This window comes from Boleophthalmus pectinirostris, unplaced genomic scaffold (assembly GCF_026225935.1).
Source record: "Boleophthalmus pectinirostris isolate CB_2022bp ecotype Guang Dong unplaced genomic scaffold, ASM2622593v1 HiC_scaffold_16, whole genome shotgun sequence".
In the NCBI taxonomy this organism is placed as follows: domain Eukaryota; kingdom Metazoa; phylum Chordata; class Actinopteri; order Gobiiformes; family Gobiidae; genus Boleophthalmus; species Boleophthalmus pectinirostris.
The window spans coordinates 3,820,257-3,838,867 of record NW_026571095.1 but is presented as its reverse complement, the minus strand read 5'-3'; the positions used below and the strand labels follow the sequence as shown (position 1 = coordinate 3,838,867).

The window sequence follows — 18,611 nt, the reverse complement described above, 5'->3', positions numbered from 1 at the left end:
AAGAAAGTGGCAAGGCACATTTCTCATTTAGGGTACAAATGGTATAAATAGGGGAAAAAAAGTTATTTATATATAACCTGTATTGTGTGTAGGAGCTGGGGGGGTAGGTGGGGCGTAAATTTTGAGGGTGGGATTAGTGGGATGGGGGTAAAAAAACAAAACAAACAAAAAAATCATTACTATTAACTACTAAAGGCATGCTTTTTTAAAAACATTTTCTTTAACATTACGTTTTATTTTGTACGATCATAAACGATAAACTTTTGTGCCTTCATGACATCACAAGGTGGAACAGAGCATTTGAGCTTTGGAGATACAGACAGACTAATAATAAATGAAACAACACGCAGCTCCAGGTCTGTTTTTGATGAGGTAAAACATTCTAACATGGCTAAAAGCTCACAAGAGTCCATTTTGCGTAACATAGGAGCTTTAATTGTAGGTTAGGTACCTCGTACGTTTAAAAACAGCAGATTGTTCTTCCTTGGCGCTTGGTTTAAAATCCCATAGTCTTGTGTTTACAGATCTATTACATGTCCTCTGATCACACGGTGGTGGATGGTCCGTACCCCTCCAGTCCTTTAGCGCCTCCTCCTGGCCCGGGGAACAGGATGTAGGCCACTTGAGGCTGCAGAGAGGCCCAGGGAGGGGCACATCCACAGGGCACCATGTAGCCAGCGCTGTGGGCCCCGGGACAGGCTCCCAGAGGACTACTATGGGCCGGAGGAGGAGGGTGGTGGTGAGAGTGGAGCCCGAATGCACTGAAGGGGAGCGGGCTGGGGCTGAAGTGACCCATCATCATCTGAGCAGAAGGAGGAGAAAATATTGAATCACAGTCTCATTAATTAGAACGCTCCATTAGATGTTCACCTGTTCTATTTCTGATTGTTCTATGCAGCCATTTACACACTGTCCCTCATCCACTTATTTAGAGAATGTCTCTGAAAACATGGTCATTTATTTGTCATAAATCTAAACATTTAGGGTGCACTGGCTTTCAAGGTTGTAATATGTTGTCAGATTTATGAAATTAGGACATTGCCATAGTGGTTAACAAATCAAAAGAAATATATTATTTGAATGGAAAAAAGTCCTCATCCCATGAATTGTGATTCAAATCTCTTTGGAATCTCTCCTGTGTTAGATTTGAGAAAAAAAAAAAAAAAAAAAAAAAAAAAAAAATAATATATATATATATATATATATATATATATATATATATATATATATATACACATATATATATATATATATATATGATGTTATTTCAGAACAATTGCATTTCCCCAAGTCCATCCCTCCAGAATCAACAACTTGTCCTTTTTTTCTGAGTTAAGTTGTTAGAAGAAGCTCAGGTGAGGAATGACTAAACCTGCCCAGTCTGGAGCACGTGCACAGGTGAAGATTTTACTTTTGATCGGTCTGGCAAAACAAATGGCTGTCTCATACACTGTGAAAGTGTTGGTGGTGGCTCATCGAGGTTTAATTGCTTAAAATAAAATAGGCCTATGCTTTCTCAGAGCTACATCAGAGATGTAAAGATTTACATGAACAAAAACTCATTTATACATTTATGGACATTTATTGACCGTGGTAACTGCTGTAAATGTAAATGTTCTGTGCGTCAGTGAGTTGGTTACGCACAGTCTATAACTTCATAAACCATGAATCGTGCTGATGAAGTCATTGTAAAGTCGATGATCATTGTAAAGTGGATTATCTTTACTCACATTCTGCTCCAGAAGAGACGTGGAGCGCGGTCCCAGCAGCCCTCGCGCCTTTTCTCCCGCCGTCAGAAACGAGTCCACAGGCGCGTCCCCGAGCAGAGCCGCGGGCGCGTCCCCGAGCAGCGCTGGGATGGAGAACAGGTAGCGCTCCCTCCGCGCGCTCTTCGCTTTCCTCCGCGGTCTGTACTTGTAGTCCGGGTGCTCCTTCATGTGCTGGACGCGCAGTCGCTTCGCTTCATCGATGTACGGCCGCTTCTCCGCGTCGCACAGCCGCTTCCACTCCGCGCCGAGCCGCTTACTGATCTCTGAGTTGTGCATCTTGGGGTCCTCCTGCGCCATCTTCCTCCTCTGACCCCGGGACCAGACCATGAAGGCGTTCATGGGTCTCTTGATGTGATCCAGAGGTTTGGCCATTGCGTAAATCACACCCCCTTTCCCTCTCTGCTGTCAGAACTCCATGGAGGCTTTGTGCGTAAAGACCAAATTACGCACCAAGAAGTTTACGCGCAAAGTTGATTCTCTGTTTTGTTTCTTTCTGTCCAAAGTTATTTTATGAAGCAGGAGAGTGGTCAAAGGTGCTGCGCCTGAATGGCATTCATAGAGCGCGAGGAGCCTTTTGGATGGAGCTGAGCCGCGAGGAGCCAATGGCGAAGAGAGTGACCCGGTAATCCCTTCAGTAAAAGTCACTTAAAGACGATAAGACTCCAAACATGTGCATTGTGGATGGACAGCAGCATCACGCCCCTCAATACTAACAAATACCCTTCGTAGAATAAACATTATTATTTTGTTCATTCACAGTTCATCAGTGTCGACTTCAGGAATAAAATAGCAGCTATTTGATCATTTATTTAAGCAAATTGTTTAGTCTTTTTTCTCCTCTTTGCTCAAATTTGAAGCATTTTTGACTTGTGTCATGCTCATTATCACAAAGAAAAAGTCTTTTGAGGCTGTTTTCTCATTTTCTCATTTTTGGTTTTATTTTGAAAAAATGAATGAACGAATGATACACAGATTTTACATGCACATCAAAAGTCACTGTCTGATTTCTGGTCTGGAGTGATCAGATTATTGAAATCCCACACGAGCAGCTACATGGGATGTGAGTAATCTGATTTCTTAGGGAGTGTTCACAGCTGTGCAGATTTTGACAAGAAATCAAAGTTTTCTTTGTTATACTTTGTCTTATAAAGAGTTAAACATCCACTGATTAACCGAGACTTGTCACCAGGGTTTTTGATAAGCAGCATTTTGTTTGTGTTTGTAAATTAGAGTTGTTGCAATACTAAAATTTCAAACTGGATTTCAATAGGAATAGACTCGATATTGATATTATAATGAAAAGACTAGACAATAGAATGTAATTTTTAACTCTAACTCCTAGTACTTTCTTTTATATTCCCACATGGTTTTATCTGTGTGTAATCCCTCAGTGGTCCAGGCAGGTTCCATTCGTGTGTATATTAATGGTTTTATACTTGTTTTGATACAGATCAAGATCATTCTAAAGCTGTTCAGATTTTACCTGTAGTATAGATGAGTGTTTGATTTTTGATACTTTTGACAACCATAAATAACGGATTTTAGTTTTTTTCAGACTATGTAAATGTACCTGATAAACCGTGTGTCATTCATTCATTTGTTTTTCAAAATAAAACCAAAAATAAGAAAACGAAAACACATTATTTGTCTCCAAACCCAAACTGAAAAAAAAACGTGACTTAAACTGCGATGCCGGACTGAACCAGGACTGAATCCGGGACCAGGACCAGGACTGAGTCCAGGACTGAGCCCGGGACTGAGACTAGACCTGAAACCAAGACTGAGACCAGGAACAGGACCAGGACTGAGAGGGGACTGAGACTGGGACCAGACCAGGACTGAAACCGGAACTGAGACCAGGACTGAGACTGAGACCGGAACCAGACCGGGACTGAAACTGGGACCAGACCAGGACTGAGACCAAGACTGAGACCTGGACTGAGATCAGGCCTGAGACCAGAACCAGACCAGGACTGAGACCGGGCCTGAGACCGGGACCAGACCGGGACTCAGAGCAGGACTGAGACTGAGACCGGAACCAGACCGGGACTGAGACTGGGACCAGACTAGAACTGAGACCGGGACTGAGACCAGGACTGAGGCCGGGACCAGTCCAGGACTGAGACTGAGACCAGAACCAGACCAGGACTGAGACCAGAACCAGACCAGGACTGAGACCAGGACCAGACCAGGACTGAGACTGGGACCAGACCCGGGACTGAACAAGGTTTAGTCTGGTTTAGTCCTGGTTCAGTCCGTATGCGGCGCAAAAGTTCAGCATCGCAGTTTAAGTCACGGAAACGGGAAACGGCCATTATCAGTTTTTTCCATTATTCATTTAAACACAAAATCTAAATCTGAACAACCAAATCATTATCCATTTTTTCATTTGGTTTTGGAGACAAATAATGAAGAAAATGGGTATTTTTTCATTTTCTTATTTTTGGTTTTATTTTGAAAGACGACTGAACAAATGACACAAGGATTCCTGATGTCTCTCACTTCCTACCTAAAATCTCTTTCTCCTCTTTGATGTAATCTTGCTTTTGTTTTTGTCTCGGCCCTGTCTTCTCTGCGTTTAATCATCCTCTCCGTGTGAAGGTATGGGCCTCTGGTGTGAGCTCCGGAGATAACAGCCACCCACGGGACCCTGCCTCCGGACCACCCCAGCACCCTGAGCCTAAGCCCGGGTCTGGGGCGGGTTTATCATCTCCGTGAGCCTCGCTGGATCCTTTGTGTGAGCTGATCCGCTGTTTGAGGAGCCCTGTGGAGTGTGCGATTGTGAGCAGTAAATAGAATAAAGCCCTCCTCTATGGCACAGCGCTGATATGTGCTGCTCGGTCCACCTCTGTCCACCTCTGCACTGTCAAAAGCCCCTTATGGGACTTTAAGGTGGATCTGTTACTTTCCACCTTAAGACATATTTTGCTACTTCAACTTTTGTGAGCTTTTATTGTGTCATTTTGTAAAATTCACAAGAAAAGGCATAAACATTTGTGTCATTGTCAAGCCCGCCGAGCTAAAGGGTTTGATCTGAGCTCCAGCCTCTGCCTGCTGTTGGTGTGTCCTTGAGCAAGTGTGAGTTTGATGGTGGTTATTGGTGGTGATCAGAGAGATTAAAGGCACAGATTGGCAGTGTTGGGGAGTAACGGATTACATATACTGGCGTTACGTAATCAGAGTACAAATTATGAGTAACTGTATTCCGTTACAGTTACTGTTTCAATGAGTGGTAATTAGATTACAGTTACTTTGCTGAAATAAGTGGATCACAAGGCGGTATTTTCCTGTTTTCACATTCTGTACTACCTCCCATTTATGTATTTTTTTATTTCAGTAATTCCACTCATTGCCGGACACCCACACAGCCAGTAGAACAGAGTCAGCAGTGCACAGGTAAAAACACATTTGTGTCTTGGAAATTCTTCTCCCGATGTGATATATATATATATATATATATATATATATATATATATATATATATATATATATATATATATATATATATATATATATATATATATAGCTAGCAGTAGCTCCGGTTTGACATTTAACTTGTAGGTGATTATGTATATATATATATATATATATATATATATATATATATATATATATATATATATATATATATATATATATATATACATAATCACCTACAAGTTAAATGTCTAACCGGAGCTACTGCCACTGATGAAAACAAACTGCATGATATCTGCAGTACTGTCCTATAGTGACCTGCCACACGAGGGGACGCGGACACAAACACACACAAACACAAACACACACCTTCATTATCGTCATCAACCTGAGAACGCTCGGACCACGTCTCCTTCCGTAGTTACTGCACGGACACCAACGTCCTCCCGTGCGCCGCGTGTGGATCGTGTTTTCTCGCGTACGCTGCGTAGATCGCGCTCCCTCCTGTGAGCCTCTAAAACCAGGACTAAACTAGATCTAAACCAGGTCTAAACCAGGACTAAACTAGATCTAAACCAGGTCTAAACCAGGACTAAACCAGGACTAAAACCAGGTCTAAACCAGGTCTAAACCAGGTCTAGACTAGATCTAAACCAGGTCTAAACCAGGACTAAAACCAGGACTAAAACCAGGTCTAAACCAAGTCTAAACTAGATCTAAACCAGGTATAAACCAGGACTAAACCAGGACTAAAACCAGGACTAAACTAGGACTAAAACCAGGACTAAACCAGGTCTAAACTAGATCTAAACCAGGTCTAAACCAGGACTAAACCAGGACTAAAACCAGGACTAGACCAGGACTAAAACCAGGACTAAACCAGGTCTAAACTAGATCTAAACCGGGTCTAAACCAGGACTAAACCAGGACTAAACCAGGACTAAACCAGGACTAAAACCAGGATTAAACCAGTACTAAAACCAGGTCTAAACTAGATCTAAACCGGGTCTAAACCAGGACTAAACCAGGACTAAAACAGGATTTAACAGGATTTAACAGGACTAAACCATGCTGGGCGGACGTGTCTCTTCCTCTTCTATCAATAATATTTTTAATATGGTTAAGTATCCCAGTTTTTGCTTCTCTACAGCAAATCAAGTAATCCAAAGTATTCAGATTACGTTACTCACTTTAAGTAATTTAATGGATTACGTTACAAACTACATTTTGGGGTATGTAATCTGTAATCTGTAGGGGAATACATTTTAAAAGTAACCTTCCCAACACAGAAAATATATAATTATTGTCAAGCTGTATCTTGCAGGGGTTAGGAATAATACAGCTACATGGGATGTGAGTAATCTGATTTCTTAGAGAGTGTTCACAGCTGTGCAGATTTTGACAAGAAAGCAACATTTTCTTTAATATATTTTTAAAGAGTTAAACATCTATTGATTAACTGAGACTTGTCACCAGGGTTTTTGATAAGCAGCATTTTGTTTGTGTTTGTAAACTAGAGTTGTTGCAATACTAAAATTTCAAACTGGATTTAGACACGGATATTGTTTACCTCCGGAGGTCTCGGAGTTGCAATGTATCTATAATAATTGTAGTTCTATGGGAGTTGTTTAGAAGTGACACCGAGGATGAAGAATTGAATGGATTTAGTGATTTGGAGAGAGATGGAGAGTTTGGTGAAACTTGTTCTGTTCTGTTGTTTATGTTAAAGTTATCTGAAGAACTGTTCATATGCAGTGTTGGGAAGGTGACTTTTAAAATGTATTCCCCTACAGATTACAGATTACATGCCCCAAAATATAGTTTGTAACATAATCCATTAAATTACTTAAAGTGAGTAATGTAATCTGAATACTTTGGATTACTTGATATTGTCATGTTTTTTTTTAAAACTACATGAATTTACCAACCACATCCTGAAAATTCTTGTTTGTTTTCTTCAAATTAGCCCTGGTTGAGACCAGGTTTAGTCTTGGTTTAGTCCTGGTTTAAGTCCTTGTTTAGACCTGGTTTAGTCCTGGTTTAGACCTGGTTTGGTCCTGGTTTAGTCCTGGTTTGGTCCTGGTTTAGTCCTGGTTTAGTCCTGGTTTAGTCCTGGTTTAGACCTGGTTTGGTCCTGGTTTAGTCCTGGTTTAGTCCTGGTTTAGACCTGGTTTAGTCCTGGTTTAGCCCTGGTTTAGACTTAGTTTAGCCCAAAATGTGAAAACAGGAAAATACCACCATGTAATCCATTTATTTCAACAAAGTAACTGTAATCCAATTACCACTCACTGAAACAGTAACTGTAACTGAATACAGTTACTCATAATTTGTACTCTGATTACATAACGCCAGTAAATGTAATCTGTTACTCCCCAACACTGTTCATATGTGATGTTAACAGTCTGTTGTTCTTTCTTCTATTGTTATTACTAGAACTTAACTTTCTGTCTCTGATTTTATAAAATAAATTTCCCCAAAAAAGTGCTACTTAGAGTCTGGTGCGACTTATGTATATTTTTTTCCTTCATTACGCATTTTTTGGCTGATGCGATTTATACTCTGGAGCAACTTTTAGTCAATCCCTCAGTGGTGCAGTAGGTTCATGTTGGTCCATGGGTGTATACTAGTCTATGTGCTCTTATACTTCTGATACAGCTCAACATCATTCTAAAGCTGTTCAGGAAAGCTTCATTTCTGTCCTGTGAATGTGACTTTTTTAGTAGTTTAGTTTTTTTAGTATCTGTTTTGTATACTTTTGACTTTGATTATGAAGTTATAAAAGTGAATAAATCCTCTCTGCTCTCATCTATAAAACATCTTTTACCAGTTTTACTTTTATTTGTTCCCTCTTGTTCTGTCCAAAGCCTGAACTCTTTTTGTACTTTAAGTGAAAGGGCATCGTCTGAACTCTCAGGAGAAGACAGAGGAAGTGCCAGTGGTCCAAAATGGCCGCTGTAATCCTGTTATCCGCGGGCTCACAGATACAGCCTCTCCTCAGGACGTCTCCTCTGCTTCTGTCAAAAGTGTCCTCTGTGCACTCACATGGATTATAGACCTGCACACACCACAAAACAACACAACAGGTAACAGCAGAGGCCAGAGGGCTGTGGGGTCAAACATGTGTGTGTAGAGTGTGTGAAGAAGGCACAGAGGAGCTCACAGTGCACATGGGAAATATCAAGAAAATGGACAGAATTGTAATGCTTTTTTGTTGTGTACATTATATAATTATTGATAAGCATTTCATTTCTGCTCTTCTTACAGTGCATTCACTTTTTGTGCACTATTTGAAACCTTTACAGGGATGTTTTGTGCATTTCTCATGAGTTGCTATAAAATTTCTTGGATTTTGTCAGATCAGATATAAAATAAATTGACAGAGCCGATCTGGCTGACTGGGGCCGGAGGCAGCAATGTGAGCATGGACTCCCAGACTTCCCAGACACTTCCTCCATCTCCTCTCGAGGGACCCCAAGGCGTTCCCGGTCAGCAGAGACACATAGTCCCTTCAGTGTGTCCTGGGTCTTCCCCAGGGTCTCCTCACAGCGGGACATGAACATCTCCCCAGGAAGACATCCAGGAGGCATCAGAACAGATGTCCTCCCCTCAGCTGCTCCTCTCAACATGGAAGAGCAGCAACTCTACTCTGAGCTCCTCCCGTGTGACGGAGCTCCTCACCCTATCTCTAAGGCTACGTTCAGACTGCAGCCTGAAGTGACCCAAATCCGATTTTTTGGCCCCTATGTTCCTGTATCTGATCTTTTAATGACAGTTTGAACGACACAGATCCGATTTTTTCAAATGCGAATATGTGCTCCTGAAACTGATACATATCTGATCTTTTGACATGCAACTTCAGTGTGAACGGTCAAAGCACATTCATCCACCTACACATTATCAACAAGCCACAAACGTCACTATTCTGCGCTGAAGTAGGTGAAAATTGTTAATGAACTCCATGTCACTGAAGTGAAGCACATCACCACTCACCACTCTTGGCTCCGTCTCCACATCCACACGTTCCTTTCAACGGACGTCGCTGCCGCTGTCCCACAAAACACCACGACCAAAAACCTCGTCCTTCTCCTTCTCAATCTCCTCCTTAAAACAAGTAAGTTGTTCATGTTCTGGCTCCGGTACGAGAGGAACTTTAAAATCTCCAGGTGCTCAATGCTGCGTCCATGTTTGGACAACTTCCATAAACACAGAGCACGCTCGCTGCAGTTGACGTCATCGTGTCTCCAGTGTCACATGTGGGACACTTTCGGGCCGTTTAATGTTCACACTGGAGTCACATACAAGTCGCATTTAATTGGAAACGTGAATGACCTCGAAAAAACATTGGATTGCACAAAAAAATCGGAATTGAGCGTTAAGCCCTGCAGTCTGAACGGAGCCTAAGGCAGCACCAACACACCCTGCGAAGGAAACTCATTTCAACCACTTATCCTACATTTTGTCCTTTTGGTCATTACCCAGAGCTCATGACCACAGGTAAAAGGAGGAACGCAGACTGGCCGGTAAACTGGAAAAAAAATGACACCTTTTTCAGGTTGAGAACCATGGCCTCAGATTTGGAGGAGCGGATCTTCACCTCAGCCATTTCACACTCAGCTGCAAACCGCTCCAGTGCCTGTTACAGGTTCTGGTTTGATGAAGCCATCAGGAATAACATCATCTGCAAACAGAGGTGATGAAAGGACAAAGGACAGACTCCTACATGCACTGGAACAGGTCTGACTTACTGCTGGAAATGTGACGACAGCTCCTGCTCTGGTCCTACAGGGACCGGTCAGTCCTGAGCAATGAGGGACACATTTTTATCATGTCACAGTTTGAACTTAAAGGTCCACTATGTAACTTTCAGAGTGGAGGGTCCACCACCTTCTTGACTTTGTGGAGCTGCTACGCTTTGCCTCAAAAGTATATGTTTCTGTATATGTCATTTCAGATATTCTGGGTTGTACTGGCTGTTCTAATACTGTCCACACTATTCACTGTACAATATGTTTCTAAAAGTTATCCTTCCTCCTCCTCCTCCTCCTCGTCCTTCGTTTCGCTCCAGTTCTTGCCTCCTCAGCTCTGTTCAAACACATCTAAGTGCTGTAAGACTTCTTTAAAAACTCCTCGTAGTCTAACCCCAGTTTCCTGACACCTCGGACTGGCCCTTCAGTTTATGCCCAAATCCTACTACTGCTACTGCTGCTACTGCTGCTACCACTATGGGGGATTTCACTCAATCTTGTGCTTATTCTCGTGATACTTAGCCAAAAGTAAAGCCGTTTTAATAGCTTTACCCCGACACGTTGATAGGAGAATATGCTTTGGTAGATCTGTTTGGGAGGAGGGCGAGTTAAACTTGGGGGCCTACACTCCAGCCAATCAGGGGCCTCTAATACGGTTCAGTCAGCAGCATATTTTTACAGTGCAGTAGCGTTAGCGCAGGGCGTTTGACGGGGCCTCCACAGCTCAAGATTTAAAATGTCATCTGTGGTAAATTAAGAGCTGCTTGAGAAAGTGAAAGGTGCCAGCTAAGCACGAGGATACTTACTTAAATGTGGTTAAAGAGGTGTTACAGGGCGGCGGGGGTGGGCTCTAAACATGTTTAGTTCAGTTTGGTGAATCTCTAAAAAAATAAGAAAAAGAAATGCTCAAGTAATGTTCATCATTCATCAGTTCAACTCCTCAAAATATAAAGTAATGTTGATGCCAGAGAACATTTTGTATTCTACAGTCTATGGTTGATATATATATATATATATATATATATATATATATATATATATATATATATATATATATATATATATATATATACATACATACACACACACATATACTATATATATATATATATATATATATATATATATATTTACAGACTCAGGGTCCAAAGCCCACACACCCACAATACACTACATTCATATATAAAAAAAAACCCACATATACCCACACACATAAAAAAAACAAAAAAAAAAACTACAGTGACATAAGGTCCAGTAGAATTAAAATATATACATTTCCAGATGTCAGAGTAATATTGGGCGTCACTTTCCTGAATATCAGTCAAGCACGTTATAATTTCATTTCTTGATTCATTTAACCTCCACATACATTTATACATGAGGTTCCTTATTAGAGCCTAGAACGTGGGAATATTTGCAGTAACAAACAAAGCACTGGCACTTTCCCACCTTGGAGTCTTTAGCATCATTATCTGCCACCGTAATCTTATTCATGTTTGTGCTGCTGTAATGACACCACAGGTGAGCTGTGTACAGTGGGGTACAGTATGATCTAAAAAGAGTTGTTTTGACATCATTTGACATCATACACATGTGGAGTTTGTGTGCCAGCATATTCATTTGTGAATAGAGTTTGCAGCACTGATGCTGATGCCATCACCATCATCACAGGAGTCATTTCTAATAATATGACCCAACTATTTTGTTCTTGTTACATTAGTCAGCTGATTCTCATTTAAATAAAATGACGGGACGCTTAACTTTTGATCTTCCTTAGTCCTGGCAAACATGACAACACTCTTTTTGGAATTATATTTTAAATCTACAATATACAATATAAGGCAGGAGAAATGATCTGAACATTGTTGTGTTATTTACCTTAGGCCTGTATGTTGTATCTGTTCTATATGTTGTAAGTAACAGTTAATATGAAATAATAACAAGATAGTAATCGCTATATTATATTATATTATATTTATTATATCATATCAAATAATGGCTGTACTGAAATTTGAGGAGCCTTCTTTATTGCCAGATCCAAGTCACACAGCACAAATTTATGTCCTTCTACCAGAACAGTAGAAGTTCAAGAACAAAGAATAATCACAACTTCTTTTAGTATAAATGAAGTGAAAAGAACAAGGAGGGAGAAAATGTGAGCTTTCTGTCACTTTTATTGATGTTCACAAACTGTACACATTACATCCTTCTCAAACATCACTTTACAATGATGTTCAAAAGTCACAGAAGTCACTTCTGTCAGTCAAAATGAGATATTTACACACTGTCTGTGCATTACACGGTCAAAACAAAACAGGTGGAAGCTCATAGAGGTTAGCAGTTATAGGGACAAATTTGGAGCCCATTTGGAATTAGGAATAGGAATTGATTTGCAGACCAAACAGCAAAATAAAGCACCAGCACACACATTAAGTCTTTTTTTCATCTGTTGAGTTGAATTCTTTCAGTTTTAAGAAATTCCTTTAAACAAACAGATGATGCTGTTCTTTGTCACCAGCTGCACGGTTCCAGACAATAGCACACACATTTTTGTTCCACAATTGGAAACCTAGACTAGACCTGGTTTAATACTTTTTTGTTAAGAATGGAATAAGAATATTTGATGTAGTCTTAAAACAAAAATACAAAAAATGAAAAGGAATAAGTAGAACTAATGCAGATTCAACTATGATATCATCCAATTCATTTTCCTTTCCAAAATCATACATTAAACCATCAGTTTGATTTAGTCCACATGTATACAGTATATTTGCCTGTTCTTTTGGAAGAAATAAAGTCATTCTTCCATTTATATAACGTTTTTGTTGTGTAAAACATGAATCTCTGTCACCACAATGACAATATGATAGTCCAAGTCCATCACAGCGACTGACACAAGGAGCTCAGGGGAGAGTTACTTAGATCCTGGGTCTATTTTCAGAACATGTTAATTGTGAAAATGTAGTCACTGAACTGAAGACAAGAAGAGCACTTCATTCATTAAGAAGTGATTTTCCAAGCCTTTAAAAGAGCATTAAAGATACTGCAAGGATTTGTGTGGGCTAAACTAGAATGGGTCTATGCAACTAAACCAGGACTACTCAAGGTCTAAACTAGGATTAAACCAGGTCTAAAACAAGACTTGACAGATTTGCATGGGGAGAAACCTAACCCAAAAATTGTCCTTGTTTCACACCAGGTCCATATGAGACTTGCAGTCCGTTGGAGAATTAAAGGTGCACTATGCAACTTTTCTGGTAGATGGTTTGTCAGCTGCTTGTCTCCATAAAGATGTTATTTATAATGTCTCACAGTTACGCATTCAACTTTTCAAATTTTCTATCCCCATGAAAACAAGTAGGGGGTGTAACCAGGATACTTTAAACATAGTGGGTGGACTAAACTAGAACAGGTCTAAACTAGATCTAAACCAGGACTAGAAGGACTAATGAAAGGTGTATTGTCCTGGTTTGGTCCTAGTTTGATGCTGGTTTAGTCCTGGTGTATGAATTTCCAGGTTCAGAGATGGACTAAACCAGGTCTGAACCATAGGCTGGATTAAGAAATGGACAAAGGGAGTGTGACAAATGAAGCTCACAAGGCTAGTGTTTATAAGGGCAAATTTGGAGCTGAGATCCATATTAAAATATAAATGTATTCACAGACAAAACTGCAAAGTAAAAACCCCACAGGATTCTGTAGAGCACATTGATATGAACATTTTAAAACCATAATGCCAAGGTTTACTGCAGCATTTCTAGGGAAAGGGGTGACAGTTTTAAATGTCAAGTAAATTGAAGCCAAACTCCGTCCTATTTGGAAGGCTGTAGTTAGTGCGTTAGCTATGTCCATTTATTTCTACAGTCAACAGTCTAAACCAAAACTAAACCAAGACTAGATGGACTTTTTTGGATGTGGAGTAAAAAAGAGAGAGATGATGATATGAGGCTTACAGTATAGTGAAGAATTAAAGGTGCACTTTGTCACTTTTCTGGCAAGCTGCTTGTCTCCATGGCGATGCAATTACTGTGACTACAGAATGTTCCATAACACGACACTGAACTTATCTATCTCCATGAAGATGAGAAAACAAGTCAACTTCCCAATCAGATCAGAGGAGATTGGAACCTGCTCACAGTAGAAATCCATGTTTTTCCAGATATTTTGAGCCATAAAAGCATTTGTCATTTAAACTGATGCAAGAATCATACATTTAATACCATATTGTGGAATATTCCATGCAAAGAACTAACATCTTCATAGAGACAAGCAGGCTGCCACCAGAAAAGTGGAAAGAAAAGAAAATACTTTTAAATTTGCATTAAGATACACAAGACAACATGCACTCTTGTACATTTTTTATTTGAAATTATTATTCTATGCCATTACAAAAGCATAAGGTTTGAAAATCCCATTTGTTTTTTCTAGCAATTAATTAATTTAATTCTGGCAGTTATTATTTTGATTAATTCTCCAACACCAACACTTTTTCTCATTACAAATGAAGCTGTTTTCAGTTTACTTAGTTGGTAAAATAAATAAACTCATGTTTGAACAGTAAGGCAGCATTTGTAGCAGTTATAAAATAGAGTTTAAAAAAGTATTAACTTTCCATCCCCTAACTGAACACTTGCGTCAAAGATCTTGTAGCTGTGAACAAAGCCAGACTTAAGTTAATTCCTGTTATTAATTATTATTTATAGGAGTGGGACATTAACGTGTTAATTGTGATTAATTAGGCAAGGCAAGTTTATTTGTACAGCATCATTCATACACACAGTAATTCAAAGTGCTTTACAGAATAAGAAATATATTAAAATCAAAACATAAACAAATCAAAACATAAATAATCATCATAAAATTAAAAAGAGAGAAAAAAAGCAATAAATGAGAGAGAAGAGTGCAGAATGAAAAATGAAAACCTTTCAGTCAGACGCAGTTAAACAGAAGTGTTCAGAGTCTGGATTTAAACAGAGTCAAAGTCGAGTCTGTCTCACATTTTCAGACTGTTCCAAGTTTTAGCTGCATGAATCTGAAACTCTGACTCCCCGTGTTTAGTCATGACTCTGAGCACCAGCAATTAATTCATTAACTACAAAGAAAATAATGCATTAAAAATATGAACGCATTTGATCGCGGTTTGTCAACCAACGCGGAACGTTTCTCAGTTTACCAAATTCTGGTACGACACTTATACTGACGCACACACTTCCGACAACAACAATGGCGCAGGAACATGAGCAGGAAAGTGTCTGGGTCTGAGTTTTGTTTTTTTTAATTCAATATGTTCAGGGACAGGGACATCGAAGACACACAAAAACACAGAACTAACACAGAGGACACCTGGGCTGATATGCAGTCACTTACACAAGAGACAGAGAGAATAAAAACAAGACAAGACCACGAAACCAAGTCTACTTAACCAAATCAAAAGAATTAGAACAGTATCACATCTTATGTTACAAGTATTTCCTATCGATATTGTATGTTTTAATAGCTTTTTTTGTTTTTGACCTGTTTTACTGTTTGGGAATATTGTTGTATTTGGTTATTATAAAGGTGCTCATTTGTTTTTTTAAGCGCTGTGGATCTGCTGGACGGGACATTTCTATTCCAAAAACGACCCTGGAAGTATCGGCAAAGGACTAGTTTATTGCAAACTGTGCAGAGGAGAGATTGATATCACAGAAGCACCTCAACCCTCCGACACCACTGAAATGAAACCTGTGACAGAAGAGAAGCTGCTCCGAGTCCAAACAAGACACAACCCAAACTCAAATGACAGGCCTCAGGAAGAAAAGCAGTAAATAGAGCAAATATTGTTATGCGATTAATTGATCTTAATTCATTATAAAGCCAGTAATGAATGAGATTAATTGTTTTAATCAAGTCCCAACCCTCATTATGTATGAACCTGGTATTTTCTTTGTTTAATCATTCACCTTGTACCAGACCAGTAGAAGTTCAAAACCAAAGAATCACAACAGAATAAATAAACTGAACGGACTGACGAGGGAGGAAATCTTGTATTAAAGTTTACAGTAATCCACTTTTATATCACTAACTACATGTTTGACTAGATACAACAAGGCCAAAAAGAGACATGCATGTGTGTCCACGTCAAAACAAATACAGCTGCTTCTGAGGAAAAAATATCAAACGGACTGTAAAACATGACAGATTTCTGTTGTATGTTAATCTGAGGTGAGAGAAGTTTCATTTTAGTCTTTTATGTGTTTTATGCCTCAGACTCTCCTTTTGGTATTTAGTGGTGATTTGGCCTGTGCTGTGCCTTTTGTGATTACAAACAATAACTGAACTGAAACTGTGACCAAGACAATTTAAATGTCACAAAATTAAAAGTTGCTTGTGTGAAAATAAAGTGCATAATGCTTCAGATAATAGTTTCACTGTTTAACAGCAGAAATATAAGAGTTTGACTGAATCTATATTATATTATATTATATATATTATAACATAACATCAAGGTAATATATATGCTGTAATTGCAGGTGTAAATATTGAATGAGGATGGTAGTAAATATGTATTTTTACTTCCATTTTGAGCAGCCAGTGTCTATACACTATGTCATGTAAATTGAAATGTGTAGACATTTCTTTTGTGTTCTGCTTGCTTGAAATAAAATAACCAATCAGATTTTTATATGATTAATTAAGCTGATAACTACCATGTGTTTTGTTCATGCATGTCATACAAGGTTGCCCAAAGACCCAACAACATTTTGCATTATGCATGGGTATGTCTGGACTGGAGCCAGGATCAAACTATCAACCTTTTCTAATAGACTACTTGTATGGCAATCTGAGAATGAAATGGTAGATACAATTTCTTATGTATGTTGTGAACACACATTCAAACTGCATATTGTTAAAAAAGTAAAAAAATAAATAAACAATCATAAATAGCATCATATCCATCTAATTCAACAGTACATCTTCCATATGCAGTACAGTTTTTGATAGATTGAAAAGGTTGCTAAAAAACAGATACTACTGTGGAGATCTATTAAATATATTGAAGAAGCTTTATAGGCCCATAACAGCACATTATAAGTGACAGGGTGATTCTGCTAAGAGGCTTATTGGAATAATGAGTGTAGTGGTGTCCGGTGGCAGTGATAGAGCTTAAAGACAGCAGGGAGGGGGAGCAGAGATACAAGAGAAGACAAGCCCCCCGCTGTGAGCCCTGGAGGGTGGGGGCCGTTTATGTCACTGTTAGGGCCAATATCACTGAGCAAGATAGTATAATTTGGGTTAAAGTACATTTACAAACATGACTGGAACTTCTTTAACACACCCACTAGTGCTGCCATGACATAAAAATTTTAACTAAGACTTAGACAAACTTTATTGATCCAAAAGGGAAATTATTTGGACACAGTAGCTCACACGTCACGATTTATTATTATAATAACAAAGAGCAAATATATAAATTATAATAATAATGATAAAAGTATAGCAAGAGACTAGTGCCAAATAAGGTGTAATTATATAAATGTCGTCCAAGTATGTTTCATAGTATTCCTAGTCTATGTGCTCTTAAATTTCTGATACAGCTCAAGATCATTCAGGAAAGGTTCATTTTTGTCCTGTGAATGTGACTTGTTTTGTATTGATTGCTCAAATGAGTATCGAGTTTCAGTACTAGTTTAAATATTGATTGGTGTCTGATTTTCAGTATTTCTAACAACTCTACTTATAATACTCACTGTATATTTAGACTCGCCTACACCGTTATATTATTATTGGAGACTTTGGAGTGCAATACCAATATAATCCACTGGAGGTCAACCAAACACTGAATCTGAAAAAAAAATAGAGCGTTTATAATTTTTTTTTTTAAACTCTTAAGCTGTTTCTAATAACGTTAAAGCATTAAGTCAAAAGATTAATAAAGAAGCATCTTATCTAGCAAGAAAACAGTGGGCTCGTCCGGGATTTGAACCCGGGACCTCTCGCACCCAAAGCGAGAATCATACCCCTAGACCAACGAGCCGCCTACAGTGACTTGAAACTATAGAGTTTATGACGGTATAGACACGGAAATGATTTAATCTTTACATATGTCATAGAAAAGTGATTAAATTTATCACTACTTCGCAATAAGCCTAGCTAATGTGCTGCTTGTCAATTATATACAGATTTAAGGCCAATATTCTACAAGAGTCACGTTCTAGAGCTAACCATAGAATGTACATGGTTCTAACTGACCTGCTAAAGCACACTTATTATTAGCTTGATTTATAGAAAACACACATTTAAATTATATTTTCTGTTAATGTTATTATTTAGACATACATACCAAAAACGCCAAACTGATCATGTTTTAAAAAATCACGTTTCAAAGAGTGTGAAAGGGCGCCCTCTATGGACCAGAAACAGGACAACTTTACTCTTAATACTTCATTTCATTCGCAGACGACAATTATAAATATAACTTGGGAATTTTGTTTGTTCCCATTTCTCATGAAAATTTCCCTTTTTGTAGCCAATCTCTCTACCTTCTGTTTTGGTATTTTAGTCACTGCTAGCCCGGACATCCTGTCTGTACTCAGAGGTGAGTACCATAGAACATGGTGGGTACTCACATGGGTACTTACTTACATTTACTCAGTTGCATTTACTTGAGTAACTTTTTTAAATAAACTTAAGAAAGTGT

The 18,611-nt window shown here is 38.9% G+C and overlaps 1 protein-coding gene, 1 long non-coding RNA gene and 1 other non-coding gene across 3 annotated transcripts; 1 reads left to right on the top strand and 2 right to left on the bottom strand.

Annotated features, from left to right (window-relative positions):
• Positions 1–544: 544 nt before the first annotated feature.
• LOC110153369 (transcription factor Sox-14) lies at positions 545–2,141 on the bottom strand. The gene is made up of 2 exons (XM_020917249.2): positions 1,731–2,141; positions 545–802 (listed from the first exon to the last, which is right to left on the bottom strand). Exons 1-2 carry the CDS (start codon positions 2,139–2,141, stop codon positions 545–547), a joined length of 669 nt encoding a protein of 222 aa, XP_020772908.1.
• Positions 2,142–15,151: 13,010 nt separating this feature from the next.
• LOC129408428 (uncharacterized) lies at positions 15,152–16,333 on the top strand. The gene is made up of 2 exons (XR_008631931.1): positions 15,152–15,414; positions 15,512–16,333. It is a non-coding gene; the product is annotated as an uncharacterized LOC129408428 (long non-coding RNA).
• Positions 16,334–17,876: 1,543 nt separating this feature from the next.
• trnap-ugg (transfer RNA proline (anticodon UGG)) lies at positions 17,877–17,948 on the bottom strand. The gene has a single exon. It is a non-coding gene; the product is annotated as a tRNA-Pro (tRNA).
• Between the last annotated feature and the right edge of the window lie 663 nt (positions 17,949–18,611).

Bases quoted from the DNA above. Each gene is read 5' to 3' on its own strand.
- LOC110153369 (XM_020917249.2), bottom strand. From the start codon at position 2,141: ATGGCCAAACCTCTGGATCACATCAAGAGACCCATGAACGCCTTCATG. The intron at 803-1,730 runs GTGAGTAAAGAT...CCTTCTGCTCAG, and splicing joins CGTCTCTTCTGGAGCAGAAT to ATGATGATGGGTCACTTCAG.